General features: G+C 41.4%; 1 protein-coding gene across 1 annotated transcript in view; it reads left to right on the top strand.

The window, feature by feature from the left end:
* SNRNP40 (small nuclear ribonucleoprotein U5 subunit 40) overlaps positions 1–18,868 on the top strand; it is a 32,864-nt gene extending 13,996 nt beyond the window's left edge. Inside the window, exons 6-10 of the mRNA XM_004603545.2 lie at positions 6,581–6,701; positions 10,532–10,614; positions 11,934–11,995; positions 16,762–16,865; positions 18,358–18,868. Of these exons, the coding sequence (XP_004603602.1) occupies positions 6,581–6,701; positions 10,532–10,614; positions 11,934–11,995; positions 16,762–16,865; positions 18,358–18,407 (420 nt within the window). The 3' untranslated portion in view covers positions 18,408–18,868. The remainder of the gene's footprint in view (positions 1–6,580; positions 6,702–10,531; positions 10,615–11,933; positions 11,996–16,761; positions 16,866–18,357) is intronic.
* The last annotated feature ends 601 nt before the right edge of the window (positions 18,869–19,469 follow it).

Below are 19,469 nucleotides of genomic sequence, written 5' to 3' on the forward strand. Positions count from 1 at the left end.
CTCCACTCACCTTTTTAAGCTTCTGATATTGTGGTCCAAAAACCTGAAACTAAATAAAAAGAGATATTAGGGCTGGAGAGATAGTACATTAGATAGAGTGCTTGCCTTGAACACACAGCCTACCTGGGTTCTATTGTATAAGAAGTGTGAGGAGAAAATAGGAGACCATTAGAATTCCATCTTTCCTCTGTTTAGCAACTTCATTTATACATGTTTAGTGGAATGTAAATGACCTGGACTCAGAAGGACTCCATAATTGAAAATAAAGACTTTTTTTTTTCCGAACTTACGTAAGTTTATTGAAAAGTAGAAGAGAAAGAAAACTCCCCAGGTGGAAGTTCTTAGTACTTCTGAACTTCTGAGTTCAGAAGACTTCAATCAGAAATAGATTGAGAAAATATTTAACCTGTAAGGGACCTTAGACATCTAATCCATCCTTCTTAATTTTTAGATGATTATAATAATGCACTAAGAAATCTATATTAGGAGGTATCTGAAGAGAGCCTAATGTTGTAAAGCTATCCTATGACTTGTCAAGCAAGTGCTCAAGATCAGTAAGCTACTGTGAGCTTACAAGGTACTTGTTGGACTGCAGAAATAGCTCCATGGGATGCTATGCATTTATTGCTTTCAGGAGACCCCAGTTCTATCCCCAGCACTGCAGGGTCCCCTGAAAGTTACTGACTGGAGGCAATATGGAGTAGCTTCTCAACACCAATAGTTTCGGTCCAAAAAAGCGTGAATTGGCCAGGCCAGGGGCACATAACACATGTCCTAAGTTTTATCCCTGAAACATTGTGGCCATCCTTTTGCCCCCGAGTCAGTGGCCTCAGCACCGAACCATCAGGCCTTCGCTGCTCTGAGTATTGTTGATACTGGACTCAAGTCCCCTGAACACCACTAGGGAAGACCCTCCCCAAGAAATTAGAATAAGTTAAATCTTAATTGAGGGACCTAAAAAAGTAGTTCAAGTAGTAGTACCTGCCTTAAGTCATACACTCTTAAGTTCAGTTTCCAGCACCATCCCACATCACAAAGTGTCATCCAGATGGCACTGACATTGCGATCCTCAGGACCACGACTAGAATGTGAACCCCAGACATGACAACAATGAAGAGAGAAGGCAAACATTTTTTCATGATGTTAAAGGGCCAGTACACATGTTTTCCATGTCAAGACTCACGTTTGGTCCTCTATAGAGCATGGTCCACTTGAGTACTAAAAGGAGTAGCCTCCAGCACTGGCAGGTATGACCCCAAAACACATCCGAAAGATTCTTTTTTTTTTTTTTTAAACTGAACAAATTCTATATATGTTTGTGAATAGAAACATTCTACTGTTTGTAGAAACCTTGTACTTCTTACTAGAAATAAGATCAAGGAGTTAGAGGAAAATGAACAAAAGAACAAAATGTGCCTTTGCTTAGTGACTTGATGGTCTGATTGACGATGTTTTGGCATTTTCTGTAATCCTAGAATGGGACTTACATTCTAGTCAGAATGAGAGTTTGGTTGCTATTTTGTGGGGGGTGCTCCCTAACAGTACTCAGGAGGTTCAGGGACCCCACTGGCGAGTCTTGGCCAACCTGGCCATTTGTTCAGCACAGGGACCCATAAATCTGTTAGTCCTTAGGCCCTTCAGTACTGGGATACCAGGTCATACCTAGCAATGCTTGGGGATCTTGTGCCAAGAATTGAACCCAGATCGGCTGTATATTGGGCACGTGCCCTAACCGTTATACTATCTTCTGGCCCTGAATTTATATATACATACACATTTTGGTTTGGGGGCCACATTCACTGGTGCCCAGGATTTACTCCTGGCTCTACACTCAGGAATCAATCCTGGTGGGCTCAAAGGACCATAAGGCGGTGCCAAGGATCATATACTGATTGACTGTAAAGCAATTTCCTTACCCACTATCCCAACTATCACTCCAACTCCCCAATTTTATTTTTAATATAATGATTAAAGGGATAAAATAGATTTTTGTTAATATCTTGGACTCATATCTCTTTGTTATCTGGGTGGAAGGATCTTTATATGTTGCAAACATGACTCATTCCATTACTCTCAACCTTTCTTTGGCTTGCTGGTATAGGAGATGAAGTCCAAACCAGACATTCAAAACATTTTTTGATTTAACCTGTTCCTGTCCACCTTTCAAGCTTTATCAAGTCCCTCTCTTTGCTAAATTCCCTACAATCCAGTAATTTTTTTTAGACTCATCTTTCACACATTATCATTTCCTGAGAATACCCTTCTACTTTAAGTAAAACATATGTCTTGCACAACCTGTTCGAGTTCTTCATTTTCTGTGAAACCCAATCTCAGTCTTAGTGTTCTTATTAATCCCTGTTCCACAGGAAAATTCATTTCCTCTCTGCTGTTGCACTTTGTGCAGACCTGTCACTTGTCTGTTTTCCCTATACTAGACTAAAAGCTCTATGAGAGCAGGGCTGTCTTATTTAACCTCCAACACTGCCTACCACTATTCAGATTCCCTAATGTCCACTGAGCAGCTGGTGACATTTTTCCAAGGGATTTGCTTACATTAGAGCCCTACTCAGTCTTTATCTGGCAAATCCCAGAAATATTTTGACCCCACACAAAATCCATGCAGAACTCTGGGATAAAAACCTGGAAATAGCTACCAGGTGCTAGGAGAGATGATTAATTACATTTTTCTCTTGGTTGTTATACAGCTCAATATTTAACAATACCTAGAGAAACCATACAATGTGTAGAGCAATTGCTTTGCATGTGCTGACCTGAGTTTGATCTCCAGCACCCTATTCAGTCCCCTGAGAACTGTCAGGAATGATCCTTGAGCACTGCCAGGTATTACTTTTTTTAAAAAAAAGTAATTTTTTTTTCTTTGGGGGCTATACCTTATGGCACTCAGGGAATATTCCTGGCTCTGCACTTAGGAATTATTCCTGGTGGTCCTGGGGAAACATACAAGATGCCGGGGAAAAAACCCAGGTAAACCACATGCAAAAACAAGAGCCCTACCCACTGTACTGTGGCTCTAAGGTACTGTCGCTCTAAGCCCCCTTAAATAATTAATAAAACAAATTAAAAATAATTGATAATTTATTGTTCCAAAGAAAGAAAAAAAAAGAATTTATTGTTCCAGGAGTACATTAGTGAGTCCGTCACAAGTCCCTTACTAGAGTCCATTTCCCTCCACCAGTGTCCCCTTTTTCCCTCCCATACCCCCCGCCCAGGCCTGCCTCTCTGACAGGCACTTTTTCTTTCCTTTTTCTTTTCTCCTTCCAGGCACTGTGGTTTACAATACTGCTACTGATAGGGTATCAAGCATATCACTTTATCTTCCAAAAAACCATTTTTTTTCTACACCTGGCAATGCTCAGAGTTTTTTTCTGGCTCTTCACTTAGGAATTACTCCTGGCAATGCTCGGAGAACCGAGTGGGATGCTATACTGTCTCTCCAGCCCCAAAAGTAAAAAAAATAAAAATTTTTAAGGTTTCAACAATGCCTCTCAGAAGAGGTGGAACAGCTTCAACAAAAATTGTCTGCCATATATTTCAAGCTTTCTTGATTATTGAGGCAGCAAATATTCTGACACAAAAATGATTGTATATAGATTATGTTGAGTTACACATCTGAATGAGTTATTGATGAGAAAAGTGGAGTTGTCTTCGTTGTGTATTGCCTTGACATTCAACCAGAATTCATTTCAAAATGAGGAAGCTACCTTGCTTACAGGGATTTTCTATATTTTTTCACTGAGAAAAACTACATGATATTATTAAATTTGGAAGAAATTTTGTATGATACCAATGACTTTCAAATTTCTGTTATTTTTCCATATGTCATTCTAGACCATTGTTTATATATTTTGTGTTGTTTAAGAGCCACACTTGATGGTGTTTAGAGCTTAATCTTGGCTCTGCATTCAGGGATAACTCCTGGAAATGTGCAGGGGACCATATGTGGTGTCAGGGATCGAACTCGAGGGTGCCTCACTCAAGACCAGTGCCTTATCCTCTATTGTATCTCTCAAGCCCTTGAATATATTTTTATATAATTGCAGTCTGTATAGATAAAAATACTACTTAGAATTTTTTCCTCTTTTTCTTAGTAGATTATGTAAAACATTTTTACAGTTAGGCTTCAGAGTTAATTTTAGCTTAATAATAGCTACCAATTGAACACCAAGTGAATAGTAGGCAAATGTTAAGCATCCTTTTTGTTTTGTTTTGTTTTTGTATTAAGCATCCTATTTGTAATCCTCATAATAGTCATAAGAACTAAATGTCATTACTCCCCATCTTACCAGCCAGAAACTGACTCAAGAAGGGTTAGCAACCAGTAAAATTTGATTCCAATTAGCAGAAACTGGTAAAAGTCACCCTAAGTCTGTTCTTTCCACTCCATCATGTTGTCTCTCACATAAGATAGTGCTGTGATTTATGAATCATAACTTGATAAACTCTGATATTTTCACCTGCATTGATTCTCATACTTTCCCTACCCATAGCACAGCAGGTAGGGCGTTTGCCTTGCATGGGGCCAATCTGGGTTTGATTCCTCCGTCCCTCTTGGAGAGCCCGGCAAGCTACCGAGAATATCCCGCCCGCATGGCAGAGCCTGGCAAGCTACCCGTGGCGTATTCGATACGCCAAAAACAGTAACAAGTCCACAGTGGAGATGTTACTGGTGCCCACTCGAGCAAATCGATGAACAATGGGACAACAGTGCTACTTTCCCTAACCAAGTAACAATGCATATGCAGAAGTGCTTTTCCAGAGATAGAGTATAAGAATGTATAACAAATGATAAAAAAGGTTTTTCCTCTTTTCATTCTTGATGGGATCAAGTGGGTTGCCTATTCCTGGTTGTGGTACTTGCACATGTGGTTGCAGTGCTCACAGGCATGGTACTTGCTCACTTTAGTTTTAGTGCTTGCTCATGCACTCACCAAGGGTTGTACTCATTTGCCTACTAGGCTTATACATTCTCACTGGGGTGCTTGCCCAGTGGCTGTACTGTTCATATATGTGCTCACTAAAGGTTACACTTCTGTCCCTGCTGGTGCTCATACATCTCATCAGGGCTTGCACAGTCAGTTCTTGTATACTCACACACCTACTTATGTGCCATTGATCACATACTCTGTTGTGTTACCAGGGGTCCCAAAAAGCATCACAGCCAGGATTGCACTCAGTGCATGTGGCTCAGCACGAGGGATCAAACTGGGGACCTCATTGTTTATGGACCATACCCAGTGGTGCTCAGGGCTTATTACTCCTGGCTATGGCTATGCACTCAGGGACCACTCCTGGTGGGCTCAGGGACTATATAGGTACTTAGGATTGAATTCAGGTTGAATTCAGGCAAGGCAAATGCCCTACTGCTGTACTATCACTTTTACCCCCACCAACAATAAACATCTATATTTGGGGCAGAGGAATAGTTCAGCAGGTAAGGCACTTCCTTACACAAGGCCAAACCAGGTTCAATCTCTGGCACTGCATGCCCAGTGGCATGCAGTTCCTGAGCACAGAGCCCAGGGGTTTGCCCTGAGCATCTGCAGGTGTGACACCCAAAATAAAACCACACATCTATAATTTTGCATATTACTCTTATAATTGTATTTAACAAAAAATCACAATATTTTAAATTATAAATAATTGGGCTTAAATCATCAAGGAACTGGGGCTATAGTTCAGTAATAGAGAACTTTTCCAATGTGAGAACTTGGATTGGCCCCTGGCTCTGGCTCTGCAAAATAAATTAGGTTTCAAGTTTTGGGGCCAGAGAGGTAGTACAGTGGGTAGGGGACCTTGTGTGTGGCAGACCCAGCTTCTTTCTCCAGCACCCGAGAACCCACAAAAGTAATCCCTGAGCACAGAGCTAGGAGTGAGCCCTAAGCATTGCCAGATGTGGCCCAAAAGCCAAAAAATAATAATTAATTTCAAGTGTTTCTTTGGGTTTTTGTTTTGTTTTGTTTTGTTGTAGTGGTGGTAATGGTGCTTAGGAGTCACACCAAGTGACATTCAGGGGCCACATGGTGCCAGGGATTGAACCCATGGCTGCATTCGTGCTCTGCTGTGAGTCACATCTTTGGGCCCTGTCTTTTGAATACCTAATTAGATATTTTATAATGGTTTGAAAATAACCTCTATAAATTATACTCTTTATAATGAACTTTGTTTTGTTTTGTTTTTCTTTTTCTTTTTCTTTTTTTTTTGTCTTTTGAGCCTTACCCATTGCAGTGTTCCAAGGTTGATGCCCTGTCAAACCTGGGGTTTCCGCATTCAAAACATGCACTGAAGTCCTTTGAACTAACTCCCTGGTCTCTAAACTTCTCTTTATACGAGACATTTATTGGCTTATACCTACCTAATCAAGCATAGTAACTTTGACTCCCTTTTTCTAAAGACAAGGATTTTTTTCCTCTTTGATTAGATTCTTTATTTTGTAGTAAAGTAATTATTGACCCACACCCAGATCAACAAGGATACCAATATCTCTAGGCAGTTTCTCTAATAATTCTATTGCTTTGCTATTTTTACTTTGATTTCTGGGAGCAGCTTTTTGTTTTTGCAGGTTTGGGACTTGCGCCAAAATAAGCTGACCTATACCATGAGGGGCCACGCAGATTCAGTGACTGGCCTGAGTTTAAGTTCCGAAGGCTCTTACCTCTTGTCCAATGCAATGGATAATACAGGTAACTTTAGATAACATTAGAACGCAGAGCTATCCTGTTGTCCAAATCAGTGTGGTTCCTAAAGAAAATGGGGGGGCTGGAGTGATAGTACAGAGTTTGCTTTGCACACAGCCGGCCTGGGTTCGATTCCCAGCGTACCATATGGTCCCCTTAATGCCACCAGGAGTAATTCCTGAGTGCCAGGACTAACACCTGTGCATCAAAAAGAAAGGTGTGACCCAAAAAGAAAAAAAATATTCTATAATCCTAAAAAAAATGGGCATTGATGGGGGCTGGAGAGATAGCACAGCGGGTAGGGCATTTGCCTTGCACGTGGCCGACCCTGGTTCAAATCCCAGCATCCCATATGGTCCCCTGAGCACCGCCAGGGGTAATTCCTGAGTGCAGAGCCAGGAGTAACCCCTGTGCATCGCCGTGTGTGACCCAAAAACAAAAACAAAAAAAAAGGGCATTGAAGTGCTAGAAATACATGTTAAAATAAATGGGGTTCAAAGGAAAAGTCAGGAACAGCTAGTAAGTTTTTTAATTTTATTTCATTTGTATAAAGTTGTTTATAATAATTTATTACATTCAATCTTCCAACACCAGTCCTACTACCTTTATACCTTCTCACCACCATTATTTCAAATTTTCCCAACCACCAACCAAGCTTGCCCCAGTAGCAGGCCCTAAATAATTTATTTTGTATTGCTTATTATAAATGATTTATTTTAAATGATAAAAAAAGGTTTCCTTAGGAGAAAGTGTGTGAGAGATTACTAACATGTTTTTGTTTTTTGTTTTGTTTTGTTTTGCTTTTTGGGTCACACCCAGCGATGCTCAGGGGTTACTCTTGGCTTTGCACTCAGGAATTACTCCTGGCAGTGCTTGGGGGACCATATGGGATGCCGGGGATTGAACCCAGGTCGGCCGCATGCAAGGCAAACGCCCTACCCGCTGTGCTATCGCTCCGGCCCCATAGATTACTAACATGTTGTTACAGATTGAGCCTTTGTGTGCTAATTTTTTTTAAAAAAATCGAGATTGGTTACCTTCTGCTTTACACCCCATCCAATGTAGTGTGTTTCTCCTGTTACATCAGTGGTATAGAATATGAGATGTCACTGTAGGGATTAGAATTTTTTTTTTCTTTTTGGGTCACACCCGGCAATGCACAGGGATTACCTCCTGGCTAATTCCGCTCCAGTCCCCGGATTAGAAATTTTTTAATAAGGTGATACAGCTGGAGTTAACTTTATTTTTTAATTTATTTATTTTGCTTTTTGGGTCACACTCAGCATTGTACAGGGGTCACTCCTGGCTCTGCATTCAGGAATTACTCCTGGCGGTGCTCAGGGGACTACGTGGGATGCTGGGAATCAAACTCAGGTCGGCCGCGTGCAAGGCAATCGCCCTACCCACTGTGCTATCACTCCAGCCCCAGGAAAGATAAGATTTTGGCAGTCCATCCAAGATAGATCTCAAGCATTTTTAGAGATTAAGCCTTGGTTATTTGAGCTGTTGATATCTTAGTTGTGTTCTTTCTACCCACTAGGTCTTTCCGCCCCACTTCAAAACTTTCTTGTTAGATAAGAGATCCTCATTGAAATAAGGACAGGTATTCATTATATCCTAATATTTTCATTTATAAAATTTTACACTATTGTCCTTTGCTTACGAGTCAAAGAGGAGGATGGGTTTATTCTATGAAAACAGAAAAATGACTTGTTGAATTACATATTTAATATTAAGGAAGTTTGGAAATGCCTCTCTGTTGTAGAATTGTTAGGAACTAAAATGCTTTGTGTTAACTCTTTTTGCATTCAAGTACTTGAATTTCTCTATAGTTGTAGCTTTAGAGAAAATTAGCTCTATAGATAGGGTGCTTGCTTTGCATGTAGCCAAACCAGGTTCGATCCCTGGTACTCCATATGGTCACCTGGGGATACAATGATCCCTGAGGAATGATCCCTGAGGCCACAATCAGGAGTAAGCCTTGAACACTTCCTGGTGGGCCCAAAAACCAAAAAAATAAATTTTTCAAAACAGCTATAGCAGTTTCTTGCCATTGAATATTTATATATTCTCTCCACCTGCCACAACCCCCCACCCCCATACAGTGGTGCTCAGGGCTTATTCCTGGCTCTATGCTCAAGAATCACTCCTTTGGAAGGACTCAGGGGACCTATGAGGTGCCAGGGATCAAATCCATACATACAAAGCAAGCACCCCACCCACTGTACTTTCGCTCTGGTCCCTATACACATTTTTATCAGTAGATTTGCCATTCTAGACATTGTTCATAGTAAGAAAAAATGAGATTTTGTAAAAATGTAAGAATTTTATGTTATTAGACCAGAGAGAGTACGCAGTAAGCTTCTTTCCTTACATGCAGCTGACCTGTGTTCAATCCCTGGCACCACTTTTGGTTCCCTGAGTACCACCAAGAGTGATCACTGAGCACAAATTACAAATTGTGGACCAAAAACAAAAAAAAGATAAAAGAAGAGTTTTATGTAATGGCTATATAACAGTATTACAGATTTTTTAATTATTGTCTTCAGTCTTTTAGAACCCTTATATTTATCACTCTTTCCCCCTTCACTTTCCTTCATTGTTGTTGCAATGACCTGGGATAATATGCCTGCCTGGCTGCTGTTGATATGTTTAACTTTAGTGCTCAGCTAAGTTTATGTTTCCTGACTTTGATGTGCACGGGCACACCCTCCAGTTGCGGTGTTCACACACACCTGGCTGCAGTGGACCAATGATTACATGCTGTTTTAGCACCTCCAAATAGCAGAGCTGTAGGAATCATGCTCAACTTCCGTGTCAGCACCAGGGATTACAGGCTCATGCTTGCAAGGCAGAAGCTCGAAGCAACTGAGCCCTCCCCTAGGTCTCTCTATATATCATCTTACTTGTTCCCTAAAATACCCCAAAAAGAATTGGAGAGGGGGCTGAAGTGATAGCACAGCGGGTAGGGCATTTGCCTTGCACGTGGCCGACCCGGGTTCAAGTCCCAGCATTCCATATGGTCCCCTGAGCACCGCCAGGAGTAATTCCTGAGTGCAGAGCCAGGAATAACCCCTGTGCATTGCCGGGTGTGGCCAAAAAACAAAAAAAAGGAGAGATACCTAGAGCACATGCAATGCATGCAGGAGACCCAGGTTCAGACCTAGAGCACATTATTTCTTATAGGATTCACATATAGCTATGCTTGAACCATGTAGTGCTAAGAATAGAACTAGGGCCTTGCACATGTTATTCATGTGTTCTGCCAGTTATGCCACATTGCTAGCCTGATGTTCTTTTTTTTACAGAGGAGACAAAGTCTCAAACACTTTATCTGACATCACCTTTATATACAGTTGAACTCGGATTGGAATCAAATTCACTTTTACTGATTCTTGGCACAGTGCTCTTTAGATATATTTCACCTTCTTCAAGTTTAGACCATTAAGTGTACCTATGAGCACCATCAGAAAAGGTCAATCCTAAGTTTGGTTTTTATAGATTTATTGTCTCGGTATTCAGTGGTATTTAGATTGTTGCACTAAAGCTTTACTGGCTATGACTCTGAGTCGGCAGAGGAATGTACAATGGTTCGTTGAAATGGAGTCATGCCCAACTACTTTGCTGTTGCAAATCCCCATTAGTGTGTTTGACATTTCTCTGCTCTTCCATACCCCTCACAGCTTTCCTCTATGTCTCTATTAATGGAACTTGAGTACATTTCATTCTCCTTAGGAAAGGAAAATAACTTACCGGCTAGCAGTGTTCCATAGTAGCCATGTCCTCAGCAAGCCTGTCATTGATGGCTATTTTGCATTGTTTGTTTGAATATGCAGTGCGTGTATGGGATGTCCGGCCATTTGCTCCAAAAGAGAGATGTGTGAAGATATTTCAAGGAAATGTACACAACTTTGAGAAAGTAAGTTCTGCATGGCAGAGTTTTATTCTCCAGTAATTTCAAAGAAGTACTTAAGATTGAGAACAGTTCCTCTAAGAAGGGGCTATATTCCACTGATGACAGAATTTTTTTTTTTGTATGAAACTTTAAACACTAGGATTTACAAAGTTGTTCACAGTACAATTGTTTTAAGTGTGCAGTGTTCTAACACCATCAATCTGACTTTCCCCTCTATCAGTATTCGCAGTTTCCCACCCCAACCCCTCCCTGTACCTTAGCAGGCACTAAATTATTTACTTTATATTGTTTCTTACAGCATGTAATTGTTTTTTTTTAATTTTATTTTGACTTATTTTATTTCATATTTTTTCATATTTTTTAATGTTTAATTTTAAACATTTAATTTCTGTACTCCTCACTGGGCTGTCAGCTCTGAAATTTGTAGGTGTCACACAGCCATGGCCACATTTTTCAGAAAACTTTGGGACGGTCAAATACCAGGTCTCTCCTAGATCAGTCCTGAAGCTGGTCCCTGTTTTTTTGGAGGGAGGGGGCCACACCCAGCAATGCTGTTACTGCTAGCTCTGCACTACTATCCCTCCTCCTGGCCCCCTGGGCCCATTTCTGTGGCAGCAGAAGCTGGATTCCACTGACAGAATTCTTTCTCAAAAATCCTTTGTTGGGGGCAGAGCAATAGTACTATTGTAGGTAGGGCTCTAACCTTGCACGCACCCAACTTGGATTCGAACCCCAACACCCCATATTGTCCTCCCAGCACAGCCAGGAGTAAGTTCTGAGTACCACCAAGTGTGCCCCAAAAACAAACAAAAAATTAAGTTTTCTTTTCATTGAATTGGTTTTATTATTTTCTTTTTAGGGGAAGGGGGCACATACCTGGTGATGTTTAGGGATTTCTCCTGGCTCTGCTCAGGGATTACTCATGATAGTGCTTGGGGGACCATATGGGGTGTCAGGATCAAACCCAGGTTGCCCACGTGCAAGGCAAGCACTTTACCCCCTGTACTATTACTCTGGCCCCTGTCATCTTTTAAGATAAAGGGGAGGTCCAGGAAGAGGGATCCTCCATATGAAGGGGAAAAAAATTTTATTGTCAGGTCCACTTTCATATAAGTTAAACATTTTCTACAATTGGTTTTTATTTGATATGAAATAATAAATTATGCTGTCTTGAGCCACAGCTATAAGTTAATTTCTGATCCTCTTCTGGGGATAATAATTAAAGCTGAAAATCTAATGTCTCAGTAATTCTTGAGTCTAAACAAAAAAGGAGTTTGGTACATTGCTTTATTCATTAGATTCCTGTTTATTCATCATCATAGAATCTCCTGAGATGTTCTTGGTCACCTGATGGAAGCAAGATAGCAGCTGGCTCAGCTGACAGGTAAGGATTACTGGGCGTGAGGTAAAGAATGATGTAGCTGTGCAGGTATCTTCTCATGTTTAATACATGAAGTGTGGATACTGAACTAGAGCAGACATAGAATTATGATTGCACTCAAAGATGAAGCTATGTGCGGTATGATGGGTTTAAAGGGCAGAGAGGACAAATACATCATTTCTACCCTCTTTGGATACCTTTAATTCCTGGAGGGTAAGCAATTTCTTGACTCTGTTGGGCTCCTCTTGCTATCAAAATAAAATTCAGACTCAGAATCTGACTTTATCCCTTATCAGACTCTATTGGGCTCCCCTTGCTATTAAAATAAAAGTTAAACTCCTAATCTGACTACATTTTCCCATATCAGATTTTTCTGCCATGCTTCCGTTCATTCAGATGCTTGGAGTGTGCTCCTCCCCCATCATCACCATGGGCTTTTCATGATCATATTTCCTTTGTACATTCTCATGTCCAGATTCTCTCTCAGCCTCTCAGTTACCCAAACTTCTTATCTCTCTGATAATCTGGTATCACCTCTATGTCCTATCTGTGATTGCCTTAATCCATTAATTTGTGGGAATAACTCACTGCTCTTTGCTTGTGTTATAACCACACTATACATCTGGCTTTTATTAATATTACGTCTTACACTCAACAAATATAGTAAGGGACTCACGTTAATTTTTTTACTCCTGGGGCTAAAGGCAATAGAGCAGAAAGAGTCCTTGAGTATCACAAAGTGTAGCTGGAAAAAAAAAAAAGTTAATTGCTTCTGAAGGCCACAGAATGAATGCATTTCTGACCAGAGTTATTCTAGGCAGTACTTGAACGAAACACTTATTAAATGAATTTGTAGGTCAAGGATGACAGATTTTGCCCTACATATCAGCTCATCTATTGATGCTATGTTGGGAATGGTTCAGAGCAGGATCTGGATTCAAAGGGAAAGTTGCTAGGACAGTTGGTGAGGGTTAGGTAGCATGAGAAATACATAAAAATACATGTATTTTCCAGCTCTGAGCTGAATAGAGACTGCAGCCTTCTCCTGTCACTTTAAACTGGCTTTATTTAATAAATTAGAAACAGAAGGGAGAGAATTCAGTCAGAAAGTGTTGTTTGGTGTGTCTTTAGTGACCTGTGCTTGGGAGGGAATCAGATTCAGTAGGATGTCTGGGTGCCCGAGGCAGTGGGAGTGGTAAAAAATTGGCCAACCGTAGGAGCCAAAGCGATAGTACAGCAGGTAGGGTGTTTGTCTTGCAGGTGGCCGACCAGGGTTTAATCCCTGGCACCTTATATGGCCCCCCTAGCACCAGCAGGAGTAATTCTTAGGGCAGAGCCAGGGGTAGCCCCTGAGCATCGCCAAGTATGACCCAAAAAGCCAAAAAAAAAAAAAAAAAGTTTGGCCAACTCTTCAGTTTTGGTCCCATTAGGGGAGATATTTACCCTTTTGATTTTTATTTCTTGTCAAGCCACACTCAGGGGCTGCTCCTGGCTCTGTGCCCAAGGGTCACTCCTGACAGTACTCGGAGAACTATTTGTTTCGGTGATGTAATCTAATTCTTTCTCATGCAGTGTATGCACTCAGCCTGTTGAGCTCTTTCTAGCCTTCTTAACCTTTTTTGGCCTAACTCTCTCTCCATTCTCTCCCTGTTAGTAAAAGTACCTCCTATAAATGTCAAGTATTTTCTTGGCTTGGGTTTTCAGCATATTCAGGAGGTTTTTTCCCCTCTTAAGATCCTACCTAGAACTTCACTTTGGTCACTTCCTATTTGTGGATAAATGCTGAACACACCAAAAGATTCTAGAATTCTCAACCATCACCACCACCCACTTTTTCTTTCTATTTTATTTGTTTGGGGACCATAGCCAGCTGCGTTTGGAGCTTACTCCTGGTTCTGCACTCAGGGATCAATCACTCCTGGAGAAGCTCAGGGTACCCTATGCGGATTAAACCCAGTTCTGCTGCATTCAAGGAAAGGCAAGCACCTTACCTGCTCTACTACCTCTAGCCCCTGCGTAGCTTTTCTTCTGAACAGTTTGTATCTGTTCCTTTCTGACTTTCAATAACCTCTTTGTTAGGAGGAGGGGAGGTATTATTAGGTCACACTCAGCAGTGGTTAGTATCTACTCCCGGCTCTGTGCTCAAGGTTTTCTACCAACTGGTGCTCAGGGTACCATATGGTGCTAAGGATCGGACTGGGTTCAGCCACATGCAAGGCAAGTGCCTTAACCACATACAGTCTCTCTGGCTCCTTTGTTGTTGTTTAGCGGGGATTGGGGGGGGGGGGGGACCCAGCAGTGCTCAGAAGTTTCTCCTGGCTGGGTATTCACTTGGGGTCACTTCCATACTCGGGACCAGGCAGTACAGGAATCAAGGCCCATGTTCCTCCAGCATATAAATAGCTTCCACACTGGTCCTTTGAATGTCTCCTAGCCCTGGGGGTCCTCTCTCCCACTCTTTCTCTCCCCACTATTTCTTTCAACTTTACTTGTACAGTATAGCTCTGGTCTCCGCAAAACCTGCTGAGGGTTGGTCAGATTTCACAAGCCACCTAGCCAGTATACCCCAAGACTGCAAGTAGCTCTGTTTGTTACATAAAGATCCTGAATCCTGCTGAATGTTACCATACCAAGGTAAGAAAATAGAGAACCTCTCTAAATTTAGTACCTAATTGTCAGCCATGGAGAGTGAGGCCTTGAAAGTAAACCCTTGGAGATCAGTTCTGCTGACTTTTTCCAGCCTGCAAAATGTATCCTTTTTTTTTTTTTCTCAGAAATTGCTTTTCAGCTTGGCCTGGGTTTAGCAAATACCCCTCTCTGTGTTTGTATATCACCTACTTCCTCAAAATAAAATTTAAAACTCTTCAACAGACCTATCTAAAACTCTGCGAAAACTTAACAGTCTTTCTGCTAGGAGTGTTCGATTTAGTAGGCCTGTTGACTGCTTGTGATTCTGTTTTGATAATGAATTAATTCTCTGAGCCAGGCATTTTCCATACATTATCTTATTTCTCTCAACTAAACTGGGATCAATATTGTTTCTAATATAACAGCCAAGAAAGAGAAGTTCAGAAAAGTTAAAATAATCATAAAAGGTTACTTAGCTATGAAATAACTGCATTGAGATTTGAACCCAGGTCTTCTCCAGAGCTCAGATACATCATAACTGAATTAGTGAGGACAGTTACTATTTCTTCATGACAGTAAAGACACTAGGGAGAGCATAAGTATCGGAGCCAAGGAGTCTGTAGACAACGGGGTTCTGTCTTCAGTTTTTTCTAGGAACTTTTTAAGTTCAGATGGAGCCTCACACTTGAGAGCCATACAGTATGATTAAGAGGTTGGGGGGTTGGGGCCAGCTGCATAGATTGCTGTCCTTGCATGCAGGCCACCCAGCTTCAATCCCAACCCCACAACTGGTCCCTGAGCACTGCCAAGTGTGGCCCCAAAACATAAATAAACAGCATTTACTATAAGAATTTCACACTGTGGATAAGGAAGCTGGAAGTGTCTGATTTTATTTTGCTTCTTTGTTGTTTTGTTTGGGGACAATGCCCAGCAGTGCTTGGGACTTACTGCTGGTTCTGCAGTCAGAATCTGAGGAATCACTTCTTGTAGGGCTTGGGAAACCAAGAGGATGCCAGGGATTAAAACCAGTTTGACTTTGTGTAAGGCAAGTGCCTTGTCTTTTGTACTATCTCCCCAGGACCATCTTCATTTTCTTAGCTATATTTAGAAGTTTGAAATATCAGTAATGCCTATAATTATAGCTATTCCATTTTATACATGTAGCTGCTTATGGTTGGAGTTCATACCTTCTAAATAGTTTCCACTTTCTGAAAGCTGGATCATAGTTCAAAAAAATATTAGGTGAAATCAAAGCAATTCAACACAAAAAGGCAATAAAAAGTATACAGGGCTAGAGCAATGTAGGGCGTTTACCTTGCACACGGCCGACCCGGGTTCGATTCCGAGCATCCCGTATAGTTCCCTGAGCACAGCCAGGGGTAATTCCTGAGTACAGAGCCAGGAGTAATCCCTGTGCATCGCCGGGTGTGACCCAAAAAGCAAAAAAAGAAAAAAAAAGTATACAGGGACTGGAGCAGTAGTTCAGTGGGTGGGGCATTTTCCTGCATGCTGCTGACCCGGGGCCAATCTCCTGCATCACATATGGTCCACCAAACACCACCAGGAGTGATCCCTGAGCACAAAGGGAGGAGTAAGCCCTGAGCACCGCCAAGTATGGCTCAAAATTACCAGGAAGGATGGGAGAGAGAAAATAAAACTGAAATTTGAAGATGACATCATAAAATACATAGAAAGTCCTGTATACTCCTGTGAAAATCTATTCAAAATAATAAATATAGGGCCTGGGGAAATTGTATAGGTGATTACCTTGCACATGGTACCTCCAGTTCTGTCCCCGACACTTTATTGGTACCCCAAGCTCCTCCAGGATTGATCCCTGAGTGCCCTGAACATCGCAGGGTGTGGCCCCAAAACAATAAAAGTAGCTGAATGTAAAGTAAAAGAGATCAATTTTAGGATAAAGGATGGAAACTCAACTCTAGGTGGTCAACATAATGTACTGTATACTGATACTGGTTTACTGAAACCTAATGTTATCAGCAGATGTTATTTTAATTTTTAGGTGTGTGTGCGCGCGTGTGACAAATGTATTGTTGAGTCCATCTTCCTTGAAAACTCACGCCTCTGCTCTCCTTTTAGCTCTGGGAGATCTTACTCTTTTTTCTTATGGTCCCTTGCAGGTTTGTGTATGTGTGGGATACCACAAGCAGGAGGATTTTGTATAAGCTACCCGGACATGCTGGCTCTATCAATGAAGTGGCTTTCCATCCTGATGAACCCATCAGTAAGTCTATTTTGACTGTGGGATAGGAAAACTCTTAAGAATCTCCCTAAGGGGCCCTGAGAATAGAGACAGACATAGACATCCTTTGTTGAATTTCCGTGTAAACAGTCTATGGGAATCATTAACAGATTTATTTCTAAGTAGTGAGGGTGAAAGGAATACACCATTTATGGGGGGCCGGAGCAATAGTACAGTGTATAAGGTGCTTAGCTTGCCTGCAGCTGACCTGGGTTTGATCTCCATCATCTCATATGGTCCCCTGAGTCCACCAAGAGTGATTCCTGAGTACAGAGCCTGGAATAACCACTGAATATCTCCAGGTGTGATCCAAAAACAAAGAAAAATACCCATTCCCCCCCCCATCTTTTTTTTATTTTTATTTTATTTTATTTTTTTTTGCTTTTTGGGTCACACTTGGCTCTGCACAGGGGTTACTCCTGGCTCTGCACTCAGGAATTATCCCTGGCAGTGCTCAGGGGACCATATGGGATGCTGGGATTTGAACCCGGGTCAGCCACGTGCAAGGCAAACCCCTACCCGCTGTGCTATCACTCCAGCCCATCCCCCCTCAATCTTAAAGGAAGTATTCCTAGTTCTTTTGAGTTTACTTGCCTCGAATCTTTGTTTCAGGATTGGAGAGATAGTGTAGTGGTACAGCACTTTCCTTGTACATGACCAACCCAGTTTGATCCTTAGCACCACTTGGTCCCCCATGCACTGTGAGGAATAAGTTATAGCATAGTGGGTTATAGCCCAAAGACAAACAAAAAATTGTGTCCCCTAACACTATTTGAATAAAAGAAATGTTTCTTAATATTCATGTATAGGGGCTGGAGTGATAGCACAGTGGGTAGGGCGTTTGCCTTGCACACGGCCGACCCGGGTTCAAATCCCAGCATCCCATATGGTCCCATGAGTGCTGAGTGCATGAGCCAGGCGTGACCCCTGTGCATTGCTGGGTGTGACCCAAAAAGCAAGAAAAAAAAAAAACAAGAAAAAAGCCAGGAGTAACCCCTGTGCATCGCCAGATGTGACCCAAAAACCAAAAAAACTTTTAAAAAATCATGTATAAATTTTAGTTTAATATTTTTTGGCTAGCTAAATAATGAGTCGAATTTGAGAAAATGTAGCTTCTTTATTGTGTCAAGTATAACAAGTAGAAGCACATTTATAAAATAACTGACAGAAACTGGGTCTTCGTGTCTAGAATGACAGAAGATCCATTTTTTTAAGGATTGACTGATAAAGGGCATGAGAATTTAGAGCTCAATATTGTATCAAGCTAGAACAGTCCACCCTGTGGTTTTGAGAGGACTTGATCTGAGAAGCCAGGCAACAGTTTCCTATAAAGTGTGATTGGGAGGAGGGAAATTTAAGCAAAATCCAATTCCTCTCTCATATCAGAATTGGCTCTTGACACAAGAGCCCTTGAATATCAAGTCTCCTTGAACTTTAATATTTCCAGATATCTTACATGTTCTTTTCACCTTAGTTCTCTCAGCGTCGAGTGACAAAAGACTGTATATGGGGGAGATTCAGTGAAGATATGGAAGATTCCAAGGCTACTTGACCTTGAGACCTCAGGCTATGGCATCAAATAGTGCCAGACCAGGATCCTCCTTCTAATGAAGATCATTACTAGCAAGAAGTACGGAGGAGATGGCTGTATCCCAACAACCACATGTATACCCTTTCATCAGGATGGATTCAGGCAAGCTTCCAGTGGCTTCTGAATACCACCTGCCAGATTTCAGGGACTGCTTGGATATTTTTCTCTTCCCCATCTTACACACCCCACCCCCGCCTCCAGTAAGAGTTCTTCAAAGGGACAAACATTGGTTGGTAATGTAGTTTCCTGTTTCCTAATTCAGGTAGAAGATGATAAAATGTGACTAAATTGTTTGTGGGGATTTTTTTTTTAATTCAGTAACTGGCTTGTATATTTCTTTTTATTTCTCTGAGTCATTTTGTATTAAAAACAAAATAGATGCCTTTTTACACGAGCATGTCAATTGAATTTATTATTTTTACTTTGAGGCTTTCTCACTAAATTTGTGCAGGACATGTCATGGGGATGCAATCCATTTACACTTTGAAGAGGTTGTTTACTGGGATCTTTGGGTTGTTTGACGTTCCCCCTTTCTGCTTGTAGATTTACCTCACTCCCATGAAAATTACAAACAGGTGGTTGTTTTTCAGTTATATTCTTCTCTACTAAAAGCATAAGTAAAGAAGTGATGGGTAAGGTATATAATCTGCTTCTTATACACAATCTCAAATGAATAGCATTAGGGCCAAAACAATAGTACGACTGGTGTGACATTTGCCTTGCCAACCTAGGTTCAATCCCAGGCATCCCATACAGTCCTCCAAGCACCTCTAGAGTAATTCCTGAGTTCAGAGCCAGGAGTAAGCCCTGAGCACCTCTGGGTGTACACCAGTGTCAGATGAATAGCATCTGTCTACTCTGCCTTCTGCCTAAAACACTTTTCTAACTAAACTCAGTTCTTAAAGTGGGAAGATTTGGAGTATTTCCTTTGTCTAGTTCGGTTTTGGTTTTTGGTTTTAGGGCCACTCCTGGCAGTACTCGTGGCTTATTCCTGG

The sequence above is a fragment of the Sorex araneus genome, chromosome 5 (genome assembly GCF_027595985.1).
Source record: "Sorex araneus isolate mSorAra2 chromosome 5, mSorAra2.pri, whole genome shotgun sequence".
In the NCBI taxonomy this organism is placed as follows: domain Eukaryota; kingdom Metazoa; phylum Chordata; class Mammalia; order Eulipotyphla; family Soricidae; genus Sorex; species Sorex araneus.